Below are 26,051 nucleotides of genomic sequence, written 5' to 3' on the forward strand. Positions count from 1 at the left end.
TTAAAACATTTATAAAGCTTAAGAATGCATGGAAATATTGTCTGATTCTCAATCTTATGGGAATTAATTAGATGGTTGCTATGGTGATTATTTGTTGTGGTGTGCTTCATGTGCTTGCAACTTCAGAGGATTCAAGTGTCAAGTAACCAAGTGATCCTACTTTAAAAATGGATAAATATAACCTAACAGCATATGATGAAGAAGATGATCTTTATTCAGGATTTAATGAGTTCCATCCTACATTGAATACTTCCAGTCTTATACAAGACTCTCTTTCCAGAGATGTAAAACAGCAACAGTCAATGATACAGATGCAGGTAGATGCATGTTTAAAATACTTTGTAAAACTGTTTATTAGTTATTTTTCAATTGATATTATTCGGCTATTGCAATTACCAATGCACGAGACTCCATTTCACTGTTGACACTAGTTATACCAATTCGAACACTCTTATGTGCCTTCATTGGGCATTGTTTTTTTTTATATTAACAGCAATCAAGAGGTGTTACAGCATCCCATGGAGCAAATACACCTGCAGTTGCCAGGCCAATCACTGCCATTCGTGGTGCTGGATATACCTCTTCAAGGATAACAACAGCCAATCAGACCTATGATCCGTTGAACCAGTCAGGAAGAGTAACAACACCTTTTACAGAACCGAAAACTGTTGATCCGTACACAAAGTTTCTTCTATGTTTTTGTATTAATTGAACTTACCCTACTGGTTTATTATCCTGATTTATAGTCCAGAAAAACAAATGAAGATGCTGGAGAGCAGCATTCACCGAATTGTGGAAGAATCCATCCTCGCAAATAGTAAGGAAGAATTCAGAGTGGCACTGGATAAGGCCAAAGAAGCAGTTAACAAAGAAAAAAGTCTTATTCGACAAAAAGAACAATCTGGAATGGGAGAATCAAACAATGATTTGGCTTTCATGGTATGCTACTGACGCGTTCTTTGATTTATTTACAAAAATGGTTTTCGTTTATTGTCTCTTCTACGAACAGGTGTTATTCAATCTCGCTAATCAGTATGTTGCCAACGGTTTGTTTTCTGAAGCAATGTCGTCCTACCAACAGTTGATTAAAAATCGTACATTCGCCAACATCGGCCGGTTACGTCTCAATATTGCTAATTTGCATTTCCGGCTCGGACAGTATGCCCTTGCATTGAAGCAGTATCGGATGGCATTGGATCAAGTTCCAGCCCATTTCACAACACTAAGGTGATTCGAGAATGGTTCAGCAAATTATCTTTTCGTATGCACATGTTTGCTATAATGACAAACCATTTACTGTCGCCAAACGAATCTCGCAGGACAAAAATCATGCAAAACATCGGTTTGCTATTCATAAAAATGGGACAGTACAATGATGCCTGTACTAGTTTTGAATTTGTTATGCAAGAAAAACCCGATTTCAAAACGGGTAATATTTATTATCTGATTTGGGCAAAGTAAAACTAATATCGTCGCATTCAAGGTTTGCACATGGTTCTCAGTTACTACGCATTGGCAGATCGCGAAAATATGCGGAAAGCGTTTCTGCGCTTGTTGGATGTCCATGCAGAGTTGGATGATTTCGAGAAACTCGTGCCGGAGGTAAATAAGATGCTCTACGATAGTAGAATTTGAACAATCTCGTGCTCTCACACACTTAACATTCTCTTTTTGCTGGAATGAATAAATGATGTTGGTTTAGGGTGACGCCCAATGGAATTCTTTGCGAGAAGCTTTGAATAATGATTCCTTGCACCGTTTGGAGCGCCAGGCCAAATTTGAAGGTGAAAGATGCATACTGATGGCTGCCAAGTTAATCTCTCCTGTGATCGAAGATACCTTCACGGTGGGCTACCAATGGTGCGTTCTAATTTATTCCATCGGAATACCCAATAAAAAAACACGCTGATTTATGTCCAGGTGCGTTGAGGCTATCAAAGAGTCAACCCACAACCATCTAGCCGACGATTTGGAGATCAATAAAGCCGTACTCTTGTTACGCCAGAAGGATGTGGCGCAAGCTACTGAAACGTTGAGAAGTTTTGAAAAACGCGCGAATAAAATGGCTACCAACGCAGCCGTCAACCTGTCGACAATTTATTACCTGGTAACGCGATGCTTAATTTAAATCGAATCTTTTTTTAAACGAATTGGCTTTTTCCTAACTATGTGATTCAGCAAGGTGATGTTGCAAGCGCCGAGAAATATGCCGAAATAGCTCGAGATTCGGATCCTTACAACGCAGCTGCTTTTGTCTGCTTAGGCAACTGTTCTCTGCGACGTTCGGATTTGAACAAAGCCAAAGATTTTTTTCTCTGCGCGTTGGATAATGACGCTGCTTGTGTTGAAGCATTATACAATCTCGGTATGAAAGGCGCATTTTAAACTTTTTCAGACAGTTTCAAAAGAATGGGCATTACTTTTTTTTTTATTTAGGTCTGACGTATCGATCAACCAGCCAGCTTGAAAAGAGCATGGAGCAGTTCGTCAAATTGCAAACGGTGCTGCGTCACCAGCCCGAGGTCCTGTTCCAGATAGCTAATCTTAACGAGGAGCTCGGCAATGATGAACAAGCTGTCGAATGGTGAAAACAGCTCTCGTGCTTTCAAAGCCAGCGCTAAGGAAGAAGAACAAAAATCCTTTTCTTATCTTTTAGGTATTTGCAAGTTCATACGGTTGTGCCGTCGGATGAAGGCATCCTACAGAAATTGGGAGAAACTTTTGATCGTCTAGGAGACAGGCAACAGGCTTTTCAGTACTATTCGGATGTAAGGATTACATGTAGCAGCATTACTTTTAATGATTACAAACGCCATCTTTCTCTCAGTCGTATCGTCACTATCCATCGAATTTGGAAGTGATTCGGTGGTTGGCGGCCTATTACACGGAGATGCACGTCCCGGAGAAAGCGATTTCGTTGTACGAACGTGCAGCACAAATGCGCCCTAATGAAGTTCAATGGCAGTTGGCAGTGGCGAGCTGCACACAACGAGTTGGAAACTATCATAAAGCTCTGCAAATTTTGAAGAGTACCCGTTCCAAATTTCCCGAAAATATCGAATGTAACGCGCATATTCCCATTTCAATATTTTTACGATCTAATAACAGCGGATGATATTCAACCCCCCCCCCCCTATCGTATAGGTTTGAGAGCTTTGATCCGGTTATGCACCGATCTCGGGTTGAAAGAGGCTGGAGACTATGCATCCGATTTACGTAAATTGGAGCACAGCCAGAACGAAACGATGCAGGAGAATAAGCGAACTGGCACAAGTACGATGTGTTATCAAACGAAATGATTGACGATCTTTTCTTTTTTTTCTGCTGCTGATCACAGTTTTCTATGTTCTAGGCGTGACCTACAGTAGCGGACGAGGTTCAGGACTGAGTTCGGCTGCGAGCGGAGTAGACGCAACGCTAAAAAGCCAACCGACTTCAGCGGAATCACTTTCGAAATCAACTCATTTGTATCAAACTACTCCCGTCGGTAAGAATTGAATGCAGCTTACATTTCCCTATTGATTCAAAAGAAAAAGAAAATTGTACGCTTTTCAATTGGAGCAGATACGAGTTACCAGGATCAACTGGGTCCGTTACATGATCGTCCTAGAACTAGCCGGCGGCTGATGAATGTCGAAACAGATGATCTGGATGTAGGCAGCGATCTGTTGCCTCTGTGAAGAAGAAAAAAAAAAAAGAGAAACGGGCAGCAGCGCACTCACGTGATTATGTAATCTAGGGAAAAAAAGATGTCTCTGTTATAATGTAGACACTCTGAGTAATTTGTTTTTCGTACCATTGGTTGTCCAATCGCCCGCTTCGATGTTTTAAGGGGTTTCTGGTAAGTTTTTTTTTGTCTTTTATGCGTCAAGACATTTACGCTGGAACGTCTCGTGTACTTGCATGGCGCTGTACAAATTTACAACAAAAAAATAGAAAGGACAACAAAATCTTTTTCGCTAATTTCATTATTACTGGTAAATTGTTCATATATAGTTCCTTATTTTTTTTTTTTTCAAATGTCTCTTTCTGTGTAAAGTATGACGCATAATTTATCGACTGGTACAGTTAACTAAAAACTAATTTCTTTAAAAAATCAAAAATAAATACCGTTTTGGGCAGGAGTTTACAGTCAGACATAGGAAAGGGAGGGAAACGTTTACAGGATCCATTTAAACGAATTTTGGTACGTAATACTGTTCTTCTTCGAATCACACTGAAGTTGTGATTTGTTCAATCACGTCGACATCACGCGTGAGGACGCTGACGTCGTGCCACGTGTTCTGACGTCGCAGCAATTTAGGCGGCAGCCGAGGGATGCCTTGTTCGCGATAGTGAACATAGTCGTCATGGCCACCACGGCCGTCACAAGTACCAGCCTTTTGAAGAAGTTCCGGGTCGCTGAGGCTCATTTCCCGCAGCGAACACTTCAGCATCCGATACCTCTTGACCTGTTCCCGAATGTATGTATATATAGTATATAAAATCAATTCCGTTCCAACACCCCCCCCCGTGCTAACTTTTAGAGGACGGGAATGAATCAAAGCTCATAAACAAGTCCAAGCTTTTCGAAGGGTAAAGTCAACTTCACCCAACGGCTTCATTAACCGCCTAGGCTTTTCGAAACTAAAAATAAAAGAAGGAAGTAAACTTTTAGTTATTGCAAAGATGCATGGGATTACTTGTGTGTGCAATGTTCAAACTTTTAGTTTAATAATAAAAGGGCTGGCGTCATTTGTATTGACACTAGTCTCTTCTTTTTTTGGTGTCCATAAAACCGCCCTTTCCTACTATCTGAACTGCAGGTCGTGTTCTTATGCTAGTCACTACTTTCAAACGGTAGAACGGAACTTGCCATCCGCACGGGCTTGTTGCGGATGAGTAAAGATTTGATGAGTGGGGAATGAGAAAACGTGGGGTGGTTGAAAGAAAAACAAAATGGCGTACCTCTGGAGGAAGTTCTGGTATATCAATGGCGTCGGGTAGTTGCGTGGCCGAATGAAGTTGGCAGTCGTCGTCGATGTAGTCTTCATCGTCGTCGTCGAGAGGCAAGCCACAATCAGCGCAACTGTGGCAAATGTCGCATTCGCCCTCCATGGCCAAGTGATTGCAGCTGCCTAGACATCCGTTCCAATACTCGGCATCCCATTCGATATCGAACGGATAGCCCGGATTTGAAGTGGATTGCTTGAGCGGGCAGGCGGCAGAGTCGTGACGATGGAAACGCTGCCCAGCAGCCGACTGCATATTAGCGTCCGTCCCAGGTGCGGAGAAGAAATCCGTAATTGGATTGCGCTTCCACGGAATCGTGTGAAGGCCCAGTTTGAGAGCGATGCGGCGTCCGAAATTCTTGGGCAATTTCATTGGATCTTGATCGCCCATTGCAGGTGGCGGAGGAGGCGGAGGGTGCGGACAGGTACATACATCCTGGTGCACCGTCCGTATCGCCGCATGGGCCGTCTGCACTTGCTGGGCGTTGCCGTTGCTCGTCTGACTCGACCCCGAACGGTAAATCAATGGCTCCTGACTGCACTTGTCTCTCGCATCTTTCAGAGTGCCGCTTACGCCGCTTCCGGCGCCACCATCCGACGACCGATGATGAAAAGACGGCGGAGAGGAACGCCTGCCCAGGAACAAATTGGGCGGCGCTGCCCGTCGATACATCTTGGAGAGGAAGAGCAGCGACGCTCCGATGACGGTGAAAGTGAAGGAAAAGTAATACCCCGCCCGCGGAGTACTTTGATTGATGTAACCTGTCAATAAGAAAATTACTGAACCCATTCGCATATAAATTCTCAACGACTTTGCAAAACGCACATAAATCGAGTGTGTGTGTGTGTGTGTGTGCTATTGAAATAAAAAGCCGAGTTTTCTTTTTTTTTTTCGGCCGTTCCGCTAAATTCAAAACGCCATTGTATCGCTACATAATAAAGTCAGTTGTGAATGGTGTGCGCAACTGCGTTTATCATACGGAAGTTATTAGGTACAAAAGAGAGAGAGAGAGAGAGAGAGAAAGGACATCATAGGGCGCGAGTGAATGTGCCGAGTTTTCATGGGAAATTACAGACCTAATGACTTAGCTCAAATAGTCTATTTTCTCATCTTCAGAAACAGTTTACTATTATTGTTATTATATTCCCTTTTGCGGTTTTTATTCTCGTTTTTGGTCCTTTCACGACAATTGGAATATCGCCGACATTTCTCTTTGTCGGGACGGACGTTCCAGACTCGTAATGATGTGCTTTTTTTTTCAACTCTATCTCCCTGTTGGGTATTTCATTTTCTGGACGGACAAACAGAATTGCCAACGGCCAAAAAAAAAAAAAAAGAAAACTTCTATTATTATAATGGCTTTATGAGATCTATCGCCGTAACGCTGATGTCATTATCTTTAACAATTAAACGCATAAACCGTATGCGAATTGTCTTCAGCCATCGCAACTCGATTGCGTCGACATCGTCCAGCGTGACTACAATTCTCATCAGCGTGAAACGCCTATCCCAACTTTAAAAAAAATAAATTTCAATTAAATTTACTTAAAAGATCGCATGCAGACGTCATGACGTCCATTTTTCTTTTCCTGTAAAACAGGGTCGACAAGTTGAGTGGCGTAGGCCATTAGCGTTTCTATGTGATGTTACGCAATCCAAATCGGGCAGGGAAAGCACTAGACCATCATTACCCTTTGCCGTGTTCCATCAACTGGATCATGCGAAGTGGGGGCCAAAAAGTGACTGCGTTACTTGATTTCTATCTTGACTTGTCACTCAAAAACGAATAAAAAAAAAAAAAAAATCCTACGCAAAAGACTGTGCACAACGTTCCTTTCTTTCCGCTCAACGTCTAGTAACAATAGATGCTAACCTGCTATGGGAATACCAAAGAGACTTGGTAGAGAGCGGACGGCCAGAACGAGACTCCATCCTCGGGCGAATTGCCTGGCACGAACTCTGTCGAGCGTGTACTGATGCACGGCGTACTGGTAACCACCTAAACAAAATCCGTACAGCCAAGCAAAGAGGACGTAGCCATGGTAACCGTTGACCGTAGCTAAAGTCAGCTGCGAGAGGCCTGCGTCATAGAAAGATAAAAAAAAAAAGGAGGATGTTGGGCTGTCATGATCGTATAAAAAAAAATACATTTTTTTTTATTGTAATGGTCAACTTTACCTATTCCGTAGAGTGTGGCCTGGCATAGATACTGCAGTGAAATGAGGCATTGGGGGCTGGGCCTGAGGACTATGAGACCGACGATGACTGTGCCGGCCGCCATGGCCAATCCCATGAATGTGTGAATCAGCAACAAATCGCTGGCCTCCAAACCGTCTTCTTCTCCTTGCAACGCCTGTAAATGGTGTATATATATAGATAAATACATCGTCATATTCTCATCTAAAGAAACAATCAACGGGCAAAAGACGGACACACGCACACACAATTTTGTTTGTTCTCTTTCAACGGTGCGTGACGTACGCGCAATATCTTCCGCTTCGGGACTATATTAGAATTCGTGAGTGTCCAGTACAGCGTATACAGCCGGAGGGCATTAACAGCAAAGACAGGCTACTTTAATAATAGCAGCGCCAGTTAATTAACTGTTTGTTTGATGTTGATGCGCACCCTCTTGCTTGTTTTGTTTGTTTGTTTTTTTCTTTCGAACTTTTGAGAAAGTGCGAGACTTGAATGTTATTACAATGTCGGCCTTTCGTGAGCATCTGTTTAAAAAGAAAAATTCAATTCTGAAGACACGTGAAATTCCCGAACGAACTCGTTGCCTTCAAACGTACCGCGGCTTAGCATGGCCAATGGCATTGTTACAAACTAAGAGCTTTTTATCTTGTCACTGCAGGTGACTGGCAGCCGAAAATGTTAGCATAACAAGTGCCCCACGTTTTAGGAATATTAAACTGCGTACTATATTAATATATTCGCGTGCGAATATTATAAAAAAAAAAAAACGTACTGGGGATTTTATCATATTCGTGTGTTTGAGTCATCAAATTTCGAGTTTCTTGGACTGTCTACTTTTTTTTTTAAATTTTTTAAAGATAGAAAGTACGGGTCCCATTTTATTGATTACCAGATAAAACAGTGGAGTGTAGGCGCCGATGGCTCCGATTCCCGACGACAAAAGGATCATGCGGAGGCTCTTGAGCCGCAGAACGGAGAAGTCGAAATAGGGCGGCCGGTCGTTGCTCGGTTTTCCTTTGACTTTGACCTGTCATCGTGAGACCGCAAAAAGAAACAAATAAGGAAAATAATAAAAGACCGGTAACAAAATTAGTTGATTTGAATTTTCTCTACCTTGTCAAGACATAGCCGATAAATAAAGTACCCCCCCCCCCCCCCCCCCCCCCAAAAAAAAAAAAATAATAAAATAAAATAAAATAAAAAAAATACTCCCCTCTCTTTCCAAAATATTAAATAGCTTTTGGCATTTTTTGTTTTGGGAGAACCTTCGACCTCCGTGGACCAGAACCTCACGAACATTTCGATCGGACGATAAATTAGAGACAACACGAAAAAGACATGAATCACATAGGCAAAAAGTCTAATGGCCGGAAACCACGAAGAATCGTTGCCCAATTTTTCGTTGCTCTCCAGCAGAGCGTCACTTGACGAAACTCTACATTTATATTTCTTTACCCTAGTTTTTTTTTTTTTTAACCGCAAAACATTTTTTTTTTTTTTTTTTTTTTTTTGAGATTAATTTCACGTTGAGAAAAATACCAATATTTTATTTTCAAAGGAATTTCTCTTTTTCCACCGCAATTATTCGTTAATTTCAGTAATAAACTACGCGTGTTTCCGGCGACACACCAACTCCACACATTTCTATATGTCTGCCCCCCCCCCCCTCCTGATATTTGTTTTTCCCATTCCCCAAATTCAGACAATAATGTATTGCTCACTTTGGCGTTCAAACCCAGGAAACCCTCATTAAATCTAAATTCTTCACATTCTTTTTTCCCTCCTCCTTGTTTGCTAGTGCAAACATTTGACTCACACGATATGTCAACGCTCGACTGACGAGTTCTCACGCAAGTACAATAGCCCCCAAAGGAACTAATTAAAAAAAAAAAGTTGGCTCCCGCTAAATTTAAAAGAAAAAAACAAAAAAAAGAGAGAGTAGAAACATTACTTTTTTGCGCTGTGTCTTCAGATGAAGGATGGCCCTCCTTTGCGGGTGGTACAGACTGGCCGAACGGTAGAAGGTGCCCAGAAAGAAGGCCGACAGCAGCAGACCGGTCGCCGCTTGTAGACCCAGACGCCAGCCCATCTGACTAAGAGAACAAATCGTAAAAGACAAAGATAAATACAAACGGTACAACAAACACACACGTTACTCAAATGTTTACAAAAAAATAATGCTGGTGGCTGCATTTCTTTACAGGAAAAATTCTTTGATTATTTGTAAAACAATTGGTAATGAACAACCGCATCAGCGGTTGCGCTCATTAGTCAAGAACGAAGCAAAAACACCTGGAAGACAAGGGAAAACAAAAGCGAAACGCGCGTGGCTGCTTTATCTCGTTTCTCCCTGCAAGTCAAAAGTTTTATTTGCGTAAAAAATAGACACAGGCTGAAAACAATGGCCGTAAAGATATGGCGTCTTTTTTTTTTTTTTTTTCCTTGCCATAAAGAGAAACTAACCCGAGCGCTTCCTTGAAGAAAACGGAGAAGAGGATGACTCCAATGCCGGCTCCTATTTGGACGACGATTTCGACAAAATCGCGCCGTCGTTTGAAATATTGACCCACCATCAGGGCAGAAGATTCCCTCACCAAGGCTATGGCGATGCTCATTAAGGCTCCGTAACTGTAACGATATTCACAACAAAAAAAAAACAAAAAACAAAAAAATGAGAAAGAATTCTTTTCTTAAAGATATAAGCGTATACATTTAAAGAGTTGCAAAGAGGAAAAGAAACAATCGATCCTGACTCTCTGTCTTGAAGACTTGGGTGGCCCCCTTGTAACGGGCCTCATTACCTCCCTGCCCTATTCATAGCGGATGAGTTATTAGTCGTTAGAAATGCAATTCAGAAGATGCCACTTTTAACAGAAAAAAAAAAAAAAAAAAATGAGTCAGACCCCACAATTTGGATAACTCCCTCCGCACGCAATTTAGTTGTAGAGTCGTCCCCCCCTGCCTCCCTTTTGCGGTTGCGTTTATCCTTTCGGGAACATGTTTAGAGACACGTTACGTTAGCCGCAAGGCATCTTCGATGTGGCCCACAGTGTCATGTTTGCAAAACTCCTCTTTTCAACGAGGCACGGAAACGAGCCGTTGGCTGGCGTCATTGCCGCGTGCAGCGCATCTCGCAGTAGAAATCGTTTTCACGCTCCATTGCCCACGACAACTCCCCTTCCCTCCTTCCCCCCTATTTTGCATCACGCGTTACAAAATTCTCATCCCACATCTGCCGACGTAACACAACAACCCCAAAAATTGCTAACAAACACTTCACCAACGTATTTTTACAGAAGGCAACGCGTTCAACCGTGTCCACCTTTTCCCGTTCTTTTCCAATAATTCACGCTCTTCGCTTTTTTGTTTTAAAAATGGGCGAACTCTCTTTTTTATTTTTTGTTTCAACGTGGCGGCAGACAGTCGGGGCAAAAAAAAAAAAAAAAAAAACGAGTTCCCGGTATCGGCAAGTTCGTTTTTCAAAAGGTAAAAAAAAAAAGTCGGTACGTGAAATTTTTTGTTTTTTTTTGTTTTTTGCCAACGATCACAAACGTCGTTTCAAACCCCCCCCCCCCCCCCCCTGAAAACAGAAGACAACTCCAAAAAAGAGAAGATAAATAATGTGAAATAAAACAGACGTCAGCCCAAAAATCGCTAGCCGTTCGGGTCCCGCAAGTAAAGCGGGAGAGAAGACGCACGCACGCGCGCGCGCGCGCGTGAAATCGATTTGTCATCCTCCATCTGCCCGTCTCCTAGCGCTACGTGTATTTTGATTTGTTCGTCCTTCGAGAACAAAAAAGAAAAAAAACGAGTGTTTCTCTTTTTTGTTTTCTGCGAGGAAAAAGAAATAAATAAAACGCGTGCAACTCAATTATGCATCTTTTTTTTTTTCCTCCTAGACTGTTGTGTAAAAATAGATTTTTAAATATGTCAAAGGGAGTATTAACGAACATTGAAGCCTATTGGTGGCAAACGTTGTTCAGATTGTTCAAAATTGATTTTACAAGAGGTTTTTGTGATAATAAACGTGAGGACCCCAGTTTCATAAAGACATTTTCTAACAAAAAAATCCAAATATATATTGCCAAACAATTTCGTGAAACGCTATCCGCTTCCCACCTAAGTTTTAATCCGAGACGTGACCCCGGCCAGCTGTGGCTCCTTTTCGTTCCCAACTCAAAACTTTTTTTTCTTTTTTTTTTTTTTTTTAACCCACAAAACGTTTCTCAAAATTTAATATTACACGAGTTGAGTCTACTCCATATTTAAAGCGATCCCCTCACTTTAAAAAAAAAAAAACAAGTACATTTCCAGATTTCTTATGTACACTGAGGGGGAAGGGAATTTAAAAAAAAAAAAATAATAATAAATGTTTCACGACGTGATTGATGCTGTACTATTATTTGCTCTATAAACACGCGTCACATTTTCCCCTCAGATAATTTCCATTCGAGTTTTTATCGCCATCTTTTTTATTACATTCCCGGCTGAACTCCTATTTTTTTTTTTTCGTTTTTGTGCGTCTGCAATTTTTGTTTATCACTTTCAAATTTGTTGCTGCGTTTTTACAATTCCTTTACATTTTCCAGTTCGAGTAAAGTACCTAGGAAAAAAAAAATGCGTATGCAAATTGATAGCAAAGCTTTCAGAGAAATTGTTTCTCGTCAAGCAGAAACACAACAACAACAAAAAAAAAATGTCGCTGCTGTCCCTCTTTGAAATGCGAGTCAATTGGACAGGCCTCTAACGATTAAAGTTTCCTATAAAAGATGAGTTTTATACGCTCAACTGTCAAAATAAAATTATTTATAGAAAAAACAAAACGCTACGATTTGATAAATGTGTTTTCCTTACTCCTCTGGGAATTCTATTGCGTAATGGAATGGGGAAAAGGAAAATGTTTTCATTACCTGAGGAAGACTTGGTGAAGTTGCTGGGCGAAGGAGGCGAAGAGTGCGGCCAGCGCTAAGACGAGGCCTCCCAGGACGGCCGTCAGTCGCGTCGACTTGCGTCGACACAGAGCCACTACCAGAGGTGTCCACAACCAGCTTCCACTCAACTGGATGACGCCGATCCATACTGCCGTTCGCATTTTCACGGCGTGTCGGGAGTTTCGTATCGCACAGATTGGACCGCGTTGAATGACATGGAACAAAAAAAAAAAAAAAAAAAAGAAAAAAAGAAAAGAAAACGATTTTTAACACACAATTAAGAGACCACGGAAAACAAGAAAAACACGAAGACCCTGGCTACTGTCAGCTGCTTTCGCAAAGTGCCAACTCAATGGCAATTATTTCAAAGTTCGGACTGCGATGTCAGCATTTCTTGGTTTGTTTCCTCGACGTGACGAGGCTACGTCTTAATGGCACTTCTTTTCGCGTGCGTGAATGTGACAGCTTTTAACTGCATGCGCGCAAACATACTCACGAAAAAAATTTATACATCTCCCACGCACGTAGTCAGTGAACAATCAAGGCACTTCTGCGGTCTGCTTTTTTTTTTTTTAACAAGAAACACGGCAGACCATCCATCTAAGCTTCGGGCCATTCATCATTCATAATGGCTGATGGAGTCCCGAAAATGAAAAAGAATGGACCCAGTCAAGTATTTTTTTTTTTTTTTCTCTCTCTCTTTTTTTGGTGCGAGTAAATAGCCTCTCCAAAACGAAATGGTTTAAGATATAAAGTATACGGCGGGGATTTCGGTTGGTCAGTTCGACGCCATTGAGGAACATCCATTTTATTATTTTTCACTACGTATAGCGAAGGAACGTCGGTGCGTTCGATGGCGATATATCTTTCATCGTGAAGGAGAGTGACTTTCGTAAACAGCTGAGAATTCGAAACTCCTCCTACGTAAGAAAATGTTGCGTCGAGAACATCATCCTTTGCACCATCCAAACATAATAGGTATACGTTACACATTTAAAAATATTTAAAAAAATAAATAAACGTCTAAGGCAATTGCATGTCAAGTGGAGATCTATAAAGATCTACAGGGGTGGGGACGTGCGCATGATTCATTTATTCGTGTTCAACACCAAAAAAAAAAATGCATACCGCTCCGGGGGGGGGCATCGGCCGGAATTCCGTTCAACCGGATTACATAATAATGACATGCAAACTGTCCTCGAAGATGAAAAAAGAAATAAAAATTGTTGATTGATGACGAGTCTATTTCTAGTCCCCCCCCCCTTCCAGTTTTGAGGTCACCCCGGATAGAATATTTGGCAATGTCCTAAAAAAAAAAAGTGAGTGTTGGGACCTGTGGCTGCGCAGCTGATGGCTCTTAATTTTCTCGGGGTAAAAAAGTTCTTTTTGGGAGGGAGGGGGGGGGGGGGAGATGACAAATACACGTCCGTCTAGTCGTAAATCAGTCAGCAGGTCAGACTTGAGAAGGCAACTTTTTTTTTTTGAGAACTTTCTGATACGTTACGTTTTCTAGGGAAAGAGAAGCTCGGAAATAATTCAGCAGCCGAAAGCCAACTCATTTGCATGCAAACAAATGAGCTCCAACCAAAAAGCCAAATGGGTTTTTCTATTGAACCTTCTTCACCAAAAGGAAAAGTTAAGCTTTAAAAAAAATAAAATAAAAAAAAAATATATAAATTGTTTCTCCTCTTCATTGTTAACCAATTTGTTATTATACGCTGTGGGGCTATTGATGTGAGTCTACATCCGAAGAGAAGAAAGTGGGAAATCGTGTCGCTTGTCCCGATCCCACAGACAATCGCCCATAATAATAATAATAACAATACAACCCACCAACAACAAGTCGTCCCATTTATTTTATTTTATTTATTTTTTTTTTTTTTTTGGCTGGATCGCTATCTTTGCAGTCTCAGAGGTGCTCTTCTCTTATTGGATAGGACGCCCCCCTCCCTTTAAAAGAAAAATGTGGCGTCTATTCAGACAACAACTTCCCCCCCAAAATGGGATAATTTTATGATGATTGTGAAGAGAAGCCGCGTTAAACATTTTTTTTTTTTCATTCTATGTGTTTGTTATAAAACTCACGAATAAAAAAAAAAATCTCTTTCCCAAAACAAACAAACGCAAATGAAATGCGATTCCCTAAACGAACACAAAGAGGAATTAAAGAAATTCTGTTTTTTTTTTTAAATATATATATAACCCGTACGTAATCGTATGCAAGCCAAAGGAAAACGAATGCGCGCGCACATTTCAGCAGGAGGTTATCGATTGTAAATCAATTTCGGACGGTGGTAAATTTCTCGGTAAGACACACACACACACACACACACACACACGATTGCGAAAGAGCCTCAATAGCCGATACCCGCGTCTTTGAAATTCAAAAATTCAGCGTGTGTGCCATCAACCTGATTTCGTTTTGAGATCATGAGCGAAACGCTGCGCTATCCCCAACAAGTCGCGAACGTGTAAAAAACCAAATTAGATAAACAAAAGCTAGGGACGTTATAAAATAGCGCAATTTTTGCATGGGGAGCGCGTTTGGAGGGCGTGGACAAAGTCATAATATTTACAAATGTACATAATAATATAAAAAAAAATGTGTAGCTTAAGAAAAAAAAAACATGGTCCGATGGTGGTTTTTACGTTCCAGAATTGCTACACGGCGATTATACGCGTTTAGACTTGTAACCTCCAGCCACTCGTTAAAATAATCAAGACCATGTTTTTTTGTTCGTTTTTTTCTGAGAAATAGGAATTATTGCGACAGACTACAGGCGATGGATATAAACATTTTTTTCTTTCTCTTTAATAATAAAAATTTAAAAATTGAATTTGCATATTTTATTAGGGGGCTACGCGCATCTCTCGTGTCCTATGCGTCTTTTTGGCGCATTTCGTTTAAAAAAAAATTGCTGTTGTGGCGGGGCGCGACAAGAAAAAAAAGAGATAAGAATCGTATCACTTAAAAAAAAAATTTTTAATGACGCTGAAGGCGCTTGGGCCGGGCCCCTTTTTTTATAGTTTAAGAAAAGGGCCGTTTGACACGCAAGAGTCCCAACAACAATATCGTAGCACGCGTCAAAAGACTTGCTTATTCCTTCCTTATTGTAAGTCTCCCTTTTCAAAAATTCAGTTTGGCCCTTTTCATTATTTTAGTGTCGCCCAAGAAAAACGGAAAAAAAAAACAAAAAAAACAGGCCGTCTTCTTTGAATTGAAGGTTATAAACAAATCGTATAAATAAAGCACAAACATCTTTCGTTTCCGCACGAAAGAAATATAAAAAAAAAAAAAAAAGGAAATATAAAGGGTGTCATTCAACCGGTTACTTTCGTCAATTGGCCAGAGTCTGTTGGATAACACAAGGCGAAACATTCACGGAGGATAACCACTTCACTCGACAGGGAAAAGAATTTTTTTTTTTTTTTTGGGAGGCAAGGGTGGGCATGTCCATCGTCAATTGACTTCATCATATCTTTTATCGAGTATAAAAAGCAGGGACACAACAGGCAACAAAGGCATGTCCTGCTGCACAGCTTCCAATTACACGTAAAAGCTTTTGTCGATTCTCTGTCCTGTCTCGTCAACATCAGCAGACAAATGGAACACGAGAAAAGAAAAGAAAAAAAAAAAAAAAAAAAAGGGCAGCTGGACCTGTTCCAGCTTCTTTTTTTTTTTTTTCATAGCTCCTGCTGACATTCAAACTGCTATGCCGACCATTTCTTCTTGAACCGCGTTCATTTCTAGATATGCCGTCGTTTGGCTCTGACGTCATTATGCCCTGCGGACGCGAGTCAATATTTGCCCCGTTTTGCTTGCCACTCGGGTTTGCGTTTCTCCGCGCGCATTCATAGGGAAAACAAGAAAGGTAAAAACAACACCATTCTTATTATGCCAAACCCCGAAATTGTTTGTTTAACAAGCAAGCGCGTCTCTCATCAACGCTGATTACAACAAACACACACATGACGTCATCGCTTGACCCACATTATTTTTCCATCATCGTCTCTTTTTGGCACCTGGAAAAAAAAAGAATACAAAATCCCTCGATTTAAACAACCGATGGGCTTCTTTGGCAACGAGGCCGTCCACGGTAAAAAGTAATGGAAGCATTTGGCTACGAAACGAGTGTGAGAAAAATGGGCAGACAATGAAAACGATCAGGACGTCTTTAGCGCCTCTTCTTTTAAGAAGAAAAAAAAAAACGCTCATCAACAGGACAGAGGTAGGAAGACAACAAGTAGACATCAAGGATGCCTCTCTTTCAACGGGCCTCTTAAATGTTTTTTTTTTTTTTTTTTTTGGAACGTTCTCACGGAATGTGTCCGAGTCCCGAAACACTTGATTTTTATAGCAGACGTCATTGTGTTTTTGCCACCCCCATTTTTTTTTCTTGACGGGATAAACCCACGTTTAGCTGTGTCATAACAAAAACGACGCATTGATAAACATCCCCTTTTCTTTTTTATGTGTCTTGGAACCGACTCCTGATTTCTTGGAAATGCCAGGGAATAAAAAAAAAAAAAAAAAAAAAAAAAAAAACTAAACAAGGTATCAATGAAAATGTACGTGTCTCATCGCGAGAAATCGATGCGCGTTTCCCCCATCAGACAATAAATGCGAAGCGATTGGGGGTCGATGAAAAGGGGGGGGGGATATTGATAGAAACGAAAGGGAGTAGATTACATTGAGAGAGAAGACGCACCACATGCTGAGTTTATAGCTTCCACAAACGCCGATCCTCCCAATAGATGGAAAACCATCGCCCTTTGTTTATAAGTTTCTTTTGAATAAAACCAATCAAAATCACTGCGTTGCGGTGGGCGACATTTGAATCGAGCTGGAGACGGATTTAAAAAATGCAAACTGACCTGCGTCCATGTGAAGAGCAGCAGCGGAATTCTCCTGACGAGGAAAATGGCGGGCGATCTGGGCGGCCATCACTCCGAAGGCCAGTTGCAAGCCGGTCGTCAGCACCTGGACCAGAAAAGCAGCGCCGACCACTAACCATCCCCATCCGCCCTGTAACATAAAAACAAGAAACCGCAACCATTAAATTTCAAAAACAAAATTTCAAAAAAAAAAAAAAAAAAAAACATGTTTAAAATTTCAAAAAAAAAAAAAAAAAAAGAAGAAGAATCGGTAAAATCATGGGAGGTTTTGACTGCGCGGATGCCTCCAGATGAAATCATTAAAAACGTGCAGGTGCTTATTCGAAAGAAACCCGCCTCAAACATTCGACATATTTTGCTGTTGGTTAAAATGACCACACGAGCATTTCTCAGACTGCAGACGAGAAAGTTGAATAGCGAAAAGCGGTAAATTTAAAATAAACTTTTCATTTTTTTTTTTTAAGCAAATGATTTTTCAGAAAATATTTGTCACTTTCACGAATGTTTAAAAATGCTGAGTGCAATACATTTCAAAGGCAACGTCATTTTCTCAACCGAATAAAGGGCAGTCTACTCATTGACGTAATAGCCATTTTCTATGCGTTTTAAAAAAAAGACGTGTCACTAAAGATTTTTGGCAAAAATCTTTTTCCATGTACATCGTTACGTTGTACTAAAAAAAAAAAACTTTCTAAAAAAAAGACAAACAAAAAACGTTGTAATCCCACAAGATAGACAAGGCTTTAGCCAATCTTGTAGACGATCCTATAAAATCTCAAACAATTGTTTAGATACAACGTCGAGAAAACTTCTTTTCTTATTTGTTTTAGAATGGAAACTCACTTTTCCTTTGCTTTAATGAGCTCGAAGATGCCCGACATTGCAACTAACACTACGTGCTTATGTATACGTAATGAGGTACGAAAATAAGCCCCCCATTATTTCTTTTTAAAGAATAGCAAATAAAAAAAAACATGACATAATTTACACACACAATCAGGTTATATATACCTCTGGATAGTAATGTTGTCGTATGGTTGACGTGCGCGGATCGTGACGCCGGAGCCCTGGAACGGCTCGATGTAAGCTCCAAAGTTCGCGTTCGTTGAGGCCTGGCCCACCAGAGATCTTGTCGTCGTTCAATCCACCAAGGCCGGAGAGGCCATCGTCTCCCACTTCGGAATTGTTGTGATGGCCGCTGGTATTGCTCGCATCGCCTCCAGCCCGACCGCAATGATGATTCTTAGCGGCACCTCCTGCTGGACGTAAAAATAAAAAAAAAAATTGAGATTCCAGATTAGGCCGAAGTGTGAAGATTACGAGACACGTTCGTTAAAAAAGAAAGTGCATATCAAAATGATGTATACAATACAAGATTACTATTTATCTAATAGAAAATGAAACATTTCATTCTCTTTTTTTTTTTTTTTTATTTACAGCTGTTTTAGATAAGACATCGTGTTTTTTTAGGGGGCTCTTTCCAAATAATGTTTCCAATCATTTTGAGCCACGATGACGTAGGTCTAACGTTAGCTGTTGCTGCTCGTGTACACACAAAAATCTGATAATAAGCTGAGGAAAAAAAAAATTTTCCCCCTAGCTCCGGATATTGGAATTAGTTTTCTTCCGCCTTGTGTGTGTGTGTGTGTGTGTGTAGAAAAGGATATATTACACATGGGATCGATAAGGATAACCTTCCAACTGTCTTCAGGAGAAAAAAAAGACATTCTGTTCTTTACCGTGATGGATGTATGGTATTTTTTAAAAAATGATTTTCATCATGGGCACATTCATAAAAACTTCATTTTTCAATCCCGCTTTAATGAATTTCTTTCCAGCTGATGAATGACTTGAATATTATAAAAAAAAAATTAATGAAAACAAAGGACTTACAGCAGATGGTTAGACGAAAAAAAAAAAACTTAATTTAGGAGACCATACAAATCGAATCATCTACTCAACAAATTTTACTAATCAAAACACATTTTCCTTCCTCTTAAAAAAATTATTAGGTTACTTTATTATTTAAATATTTCATTAGCCATTTTAATACGATAAAAATGTTTTTTTTTTCTTTTAGAAAATGCCAATATAAAAACAGCGTCCGTGACAAAATATTCCATCACGAAAAAAAAAAAAAGAAAAAAAAAAAAAAAAAAAAAAAAAAAAAAAAAATTTAGAATCGCCGATCAACACCATACATAGCAATGGCAACGTCTACCACATTCAAAAAAAAAAAATCTTTCCTGAATGGAATGCGTGTCTTTTTCTTTTCTTTTTTCTTAAGTCTCGTATTTTTTAAAAACACACGAAGAAAATTGTGACGGTCACGCATGCCGCGCTGGTCATTTGCCGACGCAGAAAGGTGGCAAACCTTATTAGGGGATGGGAACCTAGTGCGTGAGTTGGTCAGACGAAAAAAACCGCAACGTGATTCACCCAAGGTATTTTTTTTTCCTCATGTCTATCGATCGTTAGAAATACACGAATTCACGCACCCTATTTCTGTGGACGCAAAAAAAAAAAAATATATCGTCTTTGTTTTAGCTTAGTTGTCAAATCGTCGCTATTTTTCAATGACCGTTCCACTTGTCTAGCAGACTTCCCCCCTTCCCCCTCTTACGAAAATCTAAAAGGGAATTGTTTAAAAGAGTGCGGGAGGAGGAGGTTCGGCTGAGAGAGGGTTCAATTGGTCGTTGGGCAAAGTTTAACAAGAACCCCGAAAAGCTAGGCAACGCTGTTCTACCATCAAAAATAAAAATTCAATTGTTCATTTCAAACGTCATTCGCTTTATGTTCTGCCCCTCCTTTTTGACGGGTAGTCCATCCGTTTTTTTTTTTTGCCATGCAAAACCGGAAGTCACGGTATAAACACTATCGCAATAAAGCCCTCGACAAAGACTTGAAGACTGACACCATTTTTTTTTTTTTTTTTTTGAAGTTTGGATGATGTCTTCTTTTATTGTTATCCTTTTATTAGATTGAACTCTGGCGGGATTCACGCAAGGGAAGACATCCAACGAAAATGGTCATCGAGATTTCTTTTAAAGACAAAAAAAAAAAACAGTACCCAATCGGATTAGGTGGAACGATATCAAAAAGTTATTGCTACTTGTTTGTTTCTTAAGGCCATCAGACAAGAATCGCTTTAAAACGAGAGACAACACATAAAATTCGATTTCTCAGCCGTCCTTAAAAAAAAAAAGATTCCCCATTTCCTTTCTTCTTTTTTTTTTTTCAATTCACGAGCTTCAAATGATTGATAGCAACACATCAACTGAAGAGAAATAAAAAATCTTTTCCCAGGCCCCGATTTAGTTTTTTTTTATTAGCTGTGCACGGTAGACGCACGATACACATCAGTTTGCGCAATATCCCCAGGTTCTTAACTGATAAGTACGTTAGATTGAAAAATAGAAATAGGGGGAAAAAAAAATTGATGAACTCTGGCGACATGCCGGACCACTTTGCACACCCAAACGTTGGTCGTCATACAGCGTTTCTTATTAGACAAAAAAAAAAAAAAAAAAAAAAACGGCCGCACAGATGGCGGGGTATTTTATGACTCGTCTCATACCACCGGTGCCCCCCCCCCCCCCCAAAACAATAGGACTCTAGGCTGACCCGTCTATTGATTTATTTCTCAGAGTTAAGATGTTTTCCTCTACGTTTGGCAAACACGGTGCAACTGATATACGGGCGTCTCTTGCACGCTCCACTTCAGCCGACTCTATGCCTTTTATTCTTAAGTGGACCGATTTGAGTGGGGTATACGATCGATGATGCCCAACCCCACAAAAATGTGCACATTATAAAAAGGAATGAATTTACCTCGACTGGTGCTGGAATTGGCAACGTACGATCGCAATGTCGTCGCACTTTTGCAACTTTGCTGGCTGCCATAACGTCGCAAACAGGACGGCTGATGTTGTTGTTGGCGGGCGGCGCCGACTCCGCTAACGTCAATTGTATTGTTCCAGTTTTTACGCGAAAGGATCGGCTTGGTAGACGACACATTGGCGATGGTCGTGTTGTTGGATGCCACTCGATTCAACTTAGTGCCACCAGTCCGGCTGACTATTTCAGACGAAGAATTTGTTCGAGACACTTGCCCTTGTTTGGTCCGATGGCTGGCCACTTCGACTACTTGTGGAACAATATGACGATCGATGGATAAAGTTTTGGAGGCCGATCCAGCTGCACTGTACTGCTGGGCTTTTTTCAAAGTCGGTTTCAATAATGTCGATCCATCCTGCGTCGGCTCTACGGCGGCCGTCGTTTCTTTCGAACACAAACAGCGGCCAACGCGTTGCTGATCGTGTTTGTTTTTATTCCGGCCGCCAGTAGACACGTTCATACTGGACAAGTCGACTACAGGTCCATCCATCCAAGAGACAAGGGCCAAATCGACACCGCTCACTACGGCCGCCAATCCATCGGCCGACATGCTTCACACATCAACACGCCATCTGACGGCTCCTCGTCTTCTTTGGCTCACGTCGACGATGAACGTCCGACACGATCTCGCTGCTAATTATCCAGTTGCAATCCATTTCCTGCAATAAATAGAAAATATTTGAGATTTTAAGGATGGTGCAGCACAGGGTCAAATGTCGTGAAATCATTTCAAGTTTTACGATCGGTCCGTTTATGTACAACAGGCTGCAAAGACATGATTTGCTACCAAAAATGGCGACTACGGATCTAATATCACGCGTGAGCGACTCTCCGTTTTTTTTTTATTGTGCCTTATACTCGTATATATTACAGTGTACGCTAGGCCTGCAAAGATTGGCTGTCTGACTGGCCGTATCAGATTGATAGTTTCCATTTCAGCTTCCAATCTTCTTCTTAAAAATAGAAACTTTAAAGTATCTGTAAAATAGGAAAAGGTGCAACAGGCCGCGTGACAAAATGATTGACGCGGAATAATTGGGTGTTTTTTTTTCTTTAAAGAAAAAAAAAATTGAATTGTCAACAGCTCAATAGTTTTTTCTTTTCGCAAACTCATTAGTATGCGCTACGTGTCTTCTCTAACGTGCCTTTTTTTCTGCTCCTTTTTACTGAAAATTGTAGGCGACGGTGTTACATATCGATCTGTACAAGCACAGAGGACAAAAGATGAAAATTCCGCCGCATAGAGACACATAAGAACTAGGTTAATAAATGTATATACCAAAGTATAATATTTATCAAGGTCCGGTATTACAAGGGGACAGCGATCTTGCAAGATACTTTGCGACAAGATGAAGGAGCCTGTTGGGAAACCTCTCGGAGGTATTTATCAAACGAACAAGTCGCTATATGAAGTTAGGGAACCTCTGATGTGAATTAACTTTAAATAGCAATATAGTTTGAGAGGGAGAAAGATTTCAAGAAAACATGTCGAGTGTATATAAACAAGAGGATTTTAAAAGAAAAAAAAAGAAGCTCGTCATTCACGATCTTTGCTATTTAAAAAACTAAATCCTTTCTCTTTATGTGGCGTTCTACATAAGACCTTTCGATTGATGTTTATGCTTTGCAGAGAGAGAAAGCATATATTTATCCAGAAGACCTTGTATATTTATATCCGGCGGCGGAATGTTCTGTTATTTTTCTAGCAAATATTTCGGAAATCTCTGCCTTTCTCCTTTGAAAACACAACTTCTAGCTAAGCGAAAACGCACACACATTTCAATCTTTAGCCTCAATTTGTCAGACGTCAACCTTCAGTCTAGCTCATCAAATCGTCCATCTTGCAATGGCCAAATCCATCAGTGTATTAGTTCAACCCCCCGTCCTTATTATAGAGAGCTAAACATCCGAAAAGCTTTTCTTTCGAAAACAGACACGTAACATAGACTTATCTGTACGGTACACACGCACGTTAAGCTATTTTTTTTTAGTGGAACTGAATTCTTTTTTTTTTTTTTTTTACAAAGTTATTATTAACGTGGAGACAGAGCGATCCCATATGGTGGACTGAAAATGATGTGCTAGATGGTCCCTATTATTAGTTGCATTTTCGGAGTGAACACTATATCGAAATCATTAGGATTGTTACATCAGATTTCCGTTATCTAACGTCTTACGAGTTTTATGTCCTGATTTATCGTTTTTTTTTAACGTCCAATTATTAAATGTAAAGAGACTGAACTAGAAGCAATTCGGTTAAGAGAAATTTGAAAGCAAAACCTCTCAAGACAATTGAGGAAAAATGGTAGTACATTTTAAAAGATTTTAATAATTTTGTAGACTAAAAGTGCGGAGCTTTTTCGGTAACAAAAATAATAATGGCGTATGTCTCTTGCCTACTACTTAGAGTCGGTGAATGTTTAAAAAAAAAGTCTTTCACGAATGCTTTTTACAAGATGAGGGAAACGCTGATGAGACCTAACCGTTTGAACAATAAGCTTTTCTCGGGAGACAGACGGCCATGACGATGCGGGAAAAATCTCCAAAAAAGAAATGGAGAATTTATAGCACTTAAGATCCTATTATGATCATTGCCAACATCCTTTCACGTCACACCACCTCTAGCTATACGCGCTTGACGCAAGAAATATTTTCAAGATATTTATTAGAAATTCGCAATTAGACAACCTAATTGGGAGGGCGAACACCTGATACAATTCCATTTATAGATTTTAAAACACTCGCTCTGTATTGTTTTATTAGCTACAAAAAAAAAAGAAAATGTTCACGATTTCCAAATTGAAACCGGTTTAGCTTCTCGTTTTCACTCACATTTTCCCTAATTTTAGTAATCAAAGGAATCTATCTCAAATATGTTAACGCTCAAGAGTTTGACCTCTAAATCATTCCTACATTAACTCCGAATAATGAAAGATGGCCGAGAAGAGGACCACTCTCGAGATGATTGCATTTACCGACTAAACCTGTCTTCTCTATCTCTCACCCCCCCCCCCATGAGGTTATATATTCTTTTCGTCTTTTATTAGAAATGGAATCTTAAGGAAGGAGAAAATGAGGGAATATAAAAGACGATGACACTAATATTACAAAACGGATGTAACAAAAAATTTCCAATTAAGAGGTAAGGTCGTCGAGTCCACTCCCCCCCAAAAAAAGGAGATAATGTCTATTATTTATCGATCGATTGGCCTGCAATTGAATTCTGCAACGTTTTTTTATCGGCGAAACAAAATGAAGTGCAAGTCTTTAAAGTTTACGAGACACGTGCGCATGAGAATCACATTTCGTATCGGCAATTGAAAGTTTAAACAAACAAAAATATACTCACTTGATCACGTTTATCACACAGCACGTGAAAACACCACGATAAAGTATCAACACACAGCGAACCAATTTCTTTTTTTGTGGCAATTTTAGAATAAATGGAGAGAGCGAGGTGTCGTGCGATGTTACTCGCACGGCGTCTACCGGTCGACTAACGGCGGGAGAACGAGGCTTCTCCTTTTCTCTTCTGGGCGGGAGAGTTCCCTCCTTTTTTTTCTTTTTGCTGTGTTGCAAACTACTTTTTTTTTTGTTCTGTGCGTCACCCGTGTGAGTTCGTTCATTGGATGGGACTTTGATAATAACTTTCGTGGCTCACACGAAAAAAAAAAAAAGGAAATTCAATTTCCTAGTGTATTTACATTTTCTTAGTCTACTATGTGTGACATCCGGGTGTGTCAGTTTCCCACTCCCAATTCGATTGCCAATGCATGTCGACTGCTTCTTTCGCGAAAGATCGTCAACTTTAATTTGATCAATTCTTTCGTCCACTGTTTCTGCGATATCTCAAATTTAAATATTCAACAAGCAAACTATGTAAATGTGTTGTTTGTTCTTTTTTGAAACGTTTTGTAGTTCTGAAGACACTGATTTGCCCAAGCAACGACCAATTCCAAGGCCATTGGTTTTCGTCATCCCACGTGTCGAAAAAGAAGGAGGCTGGGTAAGCAAAATTGATTTTTCATCATTTTACCCCCTGAAGCCATGCGACAATCCACCCTAAAAACGCAGTTTTGTTCACCACGTGGCTGTATGACCCTTTTCATTACCCCAGAACTACCTAGGTCTACAAGCTGATAGCCACTTTTATTTCGTTATATCCGACGCATAGACGTCGTCGAAGAAAAACTAAATGAATAGGAAATCATTCTCGAATGTACTGTCTCCCAGCACACCAGATGTTTTTAGACTTAATAGACTCCCGACGTGATGACACACACGACGAACGGCTTTGCAAGAAAATCTTTCACTATTCACATGGAAGTTTCTTGTCTTTACCATCAGTTTTTTTTTTCGAGTTAACCAGGTGAAAATGTTTACCAAGAGCATATCCCATTTTATTATGTAATCTCATTCTTTTTGGACAAGAAAAGTTTGACGACAGCCAACTTTTGTGAAAACTAGCAAAAGCAAACAAGAAAACGTTTTGAAATATTGACGCATACCAAGCAATGAATGGATTTTCAATGGTATTGGTATAGTCCCGGCGTACCCTGGCCCGATCGCACGTGGGCGTTGCAAGTACAAAAGAGATCGCCATTTTGTTGTTTTTGTGCGGGAAAACAAAAAGTTGGACTCCATTCTGAAGAAATGGAACAACAATGGCTGGGGCAGCTACTGACGTAAATCAACACAAGGAATGACGGATCGCCATTTTCTCAGTCGATAGAAGAAGAATATGCCGAATCCTGCGAGAGAAAAATGGAAATAAAGACGAACCCTACCGGAATTTTTTGCTGCCCTAAAAGTCTATCGTAAAAAAAAAGACGGAGGATTGCGTTGGTGAATTGCATCTAATCGAATAATAGACCTCACCAAAAATGGCGTTATGAAGCTCCATTTTGTTGGGTACGACTCTACGTAATAAGAAAGTTACGATTATTTTTAAGACCTTTTGAAACTATTTTCTTTAGATATTTGCTGTTTTATTAATTCACGACTGCTGCTTAGTCTTATCTAGCTTCGAGCAATGTCCATCGCACCCGTCACAACGGATTACTCTCCTCCATTTGCGACTATGCGCGCGTGCGGATGTCGTCACGCAGAATTAAAAAAAGGATTTTACAACACCAA

The 26,051-nt window shown here is 40.3% G+C and overlaps 2 protein-coding genes across 3 annotated transcripts; one reads left to right on the forward strand and one right to left on the reverse strand.

The window, feature by feature from the left end:
• Positions 1-129: 129 nt before the first annotated feature.
• Positions 130-3,927, forward strand: LOC130687764 (intraflagellar transport protein 88 homolog). The gene is made up of 15 exons (XM_057510952.2): positions 130-317; positions 494-675; positions 747-939; positions 1,010-1,227; positions 1,320-1,429; positions 1,484-1,602; positions 1,703-1,860; positions 1,921-2,107; positions 2,179-2,365; positions 2,437-2,584; positions 2,657-2,768; positions 2,828-3,062; positions 3,145-3,273; positions 3,353-3,487; positions 3,565-3,927. The coding sequence occupies exons 1-15, from the start codon at positions 168-170 to the stop codon at positions 3,678-3,680; spliced, it is 2,379 nt and encodes a 792-aa protein (XP_057366935.1). The 5' UTR covers positions 130-167; the 3' UTR covers positions 3,681-3,927.
• Positions 3,876-24,416, reverse strand: LOC130687729 (uncharacterized). 2 transcript variants are annotated; one of them, XM_057510905.2, is made up of 12 exons: positions 24,265-24,416; positions 20,850-21,574; positions 18,030-18,274; positions 16,998-17,148; positions 12,102-12,270; positions 9,655-9,819; positions 9,143-9,284; positions 8,081-8,218; positions 7,171-7,345; positions 6,866-7,072; positions 4,948-5,753; positions 3,876-4,451 (listed from the first exon to the last, which is right to left on the reverse strand). In XM_057510905.2, the coding sequence occupies exons 2-12, from the start codon at positions 21,463-21,465 to the stop codon at positions 4,212-4,214; spliced, it is 3,054 nt and encodes a 1,017-aa protein (XP_057366888.1). In that variant the 5' UTR covers positions 21,466-21,574; positions 24,265-24,416; the 3' UTR covers positions 3,876-4,211. The 2 variants fall into 2 exon arrangements, with proteins under 2 accessions (XP_057366888.1, XP_059350862.1); XM_059494879.1 differs by having other exon boundaries at positions 18,030-18,277.
• Between the last annotated feature and the right edge of the window lie 1,635 nt (positions 24,417-26,051).

This window comes from Daphnia carinata, chromosome 4 (assembly GCF_022539665.2).
Source record: "Daphnia carinata strain CSIRO-1 chromosome 4, CSIRO_AGI_Dcar_HiC_V3, whole genome shotgun sequence".
Taxonomy (NCBI): domain Eukaryota; kingdom Metazoa; phylum Arthropoda; class Branchiopoda; order Diplostraca; family Daphniidae; genus Daphnia; species Daphnia carinata.

Excerpts from the sequence above, each read along its gene's own strand:
- LOC130687729 (XM_059494879.1), bottom strand. The coding sequence starts at position 21,465 with ATGTCGGCCGATGGATTGGCGGCCGTAGTGAGCGGTGTCGATTTGGCC. Across the intron at positions 17,149-18,029 it reads GACAACATTACTATCCAGAG|GGCGGATGGGGATGGTTAGT; the intron begins GTATATATAACC and ends TTTATGTTACAG. Across the intron at positions 7,073-7,170 it reads GGCCACACTCTACGGAATAG|GCCTCTCGCAGCTGACTTTA; the intron begins GTAAAGTTGACC and ends TCTATGACGCAG.
- LOC130687764 (XM_057510952.2), top strand. The coding sequence starts at position 168 with ATGGATAAATATAACCTAACAGCATATGATGAAGAAGATGATCTTTAT. Across the intron at positions 2,108-2,178 it reads TGTCGACAATTTATTACCTG|CAAGGTGATGTTGCAAGCGC; the intron begins GTAACGCGATGC and ends TATGTGATTCAG. Across the intron at positions 2,769-2,827 it reads CTTTTCAGTACTATTCGGAT|TCGTATCGTCACTATCCATC; the intron begins GTAAGGATTACA and ends TCTTTCTCTCAG.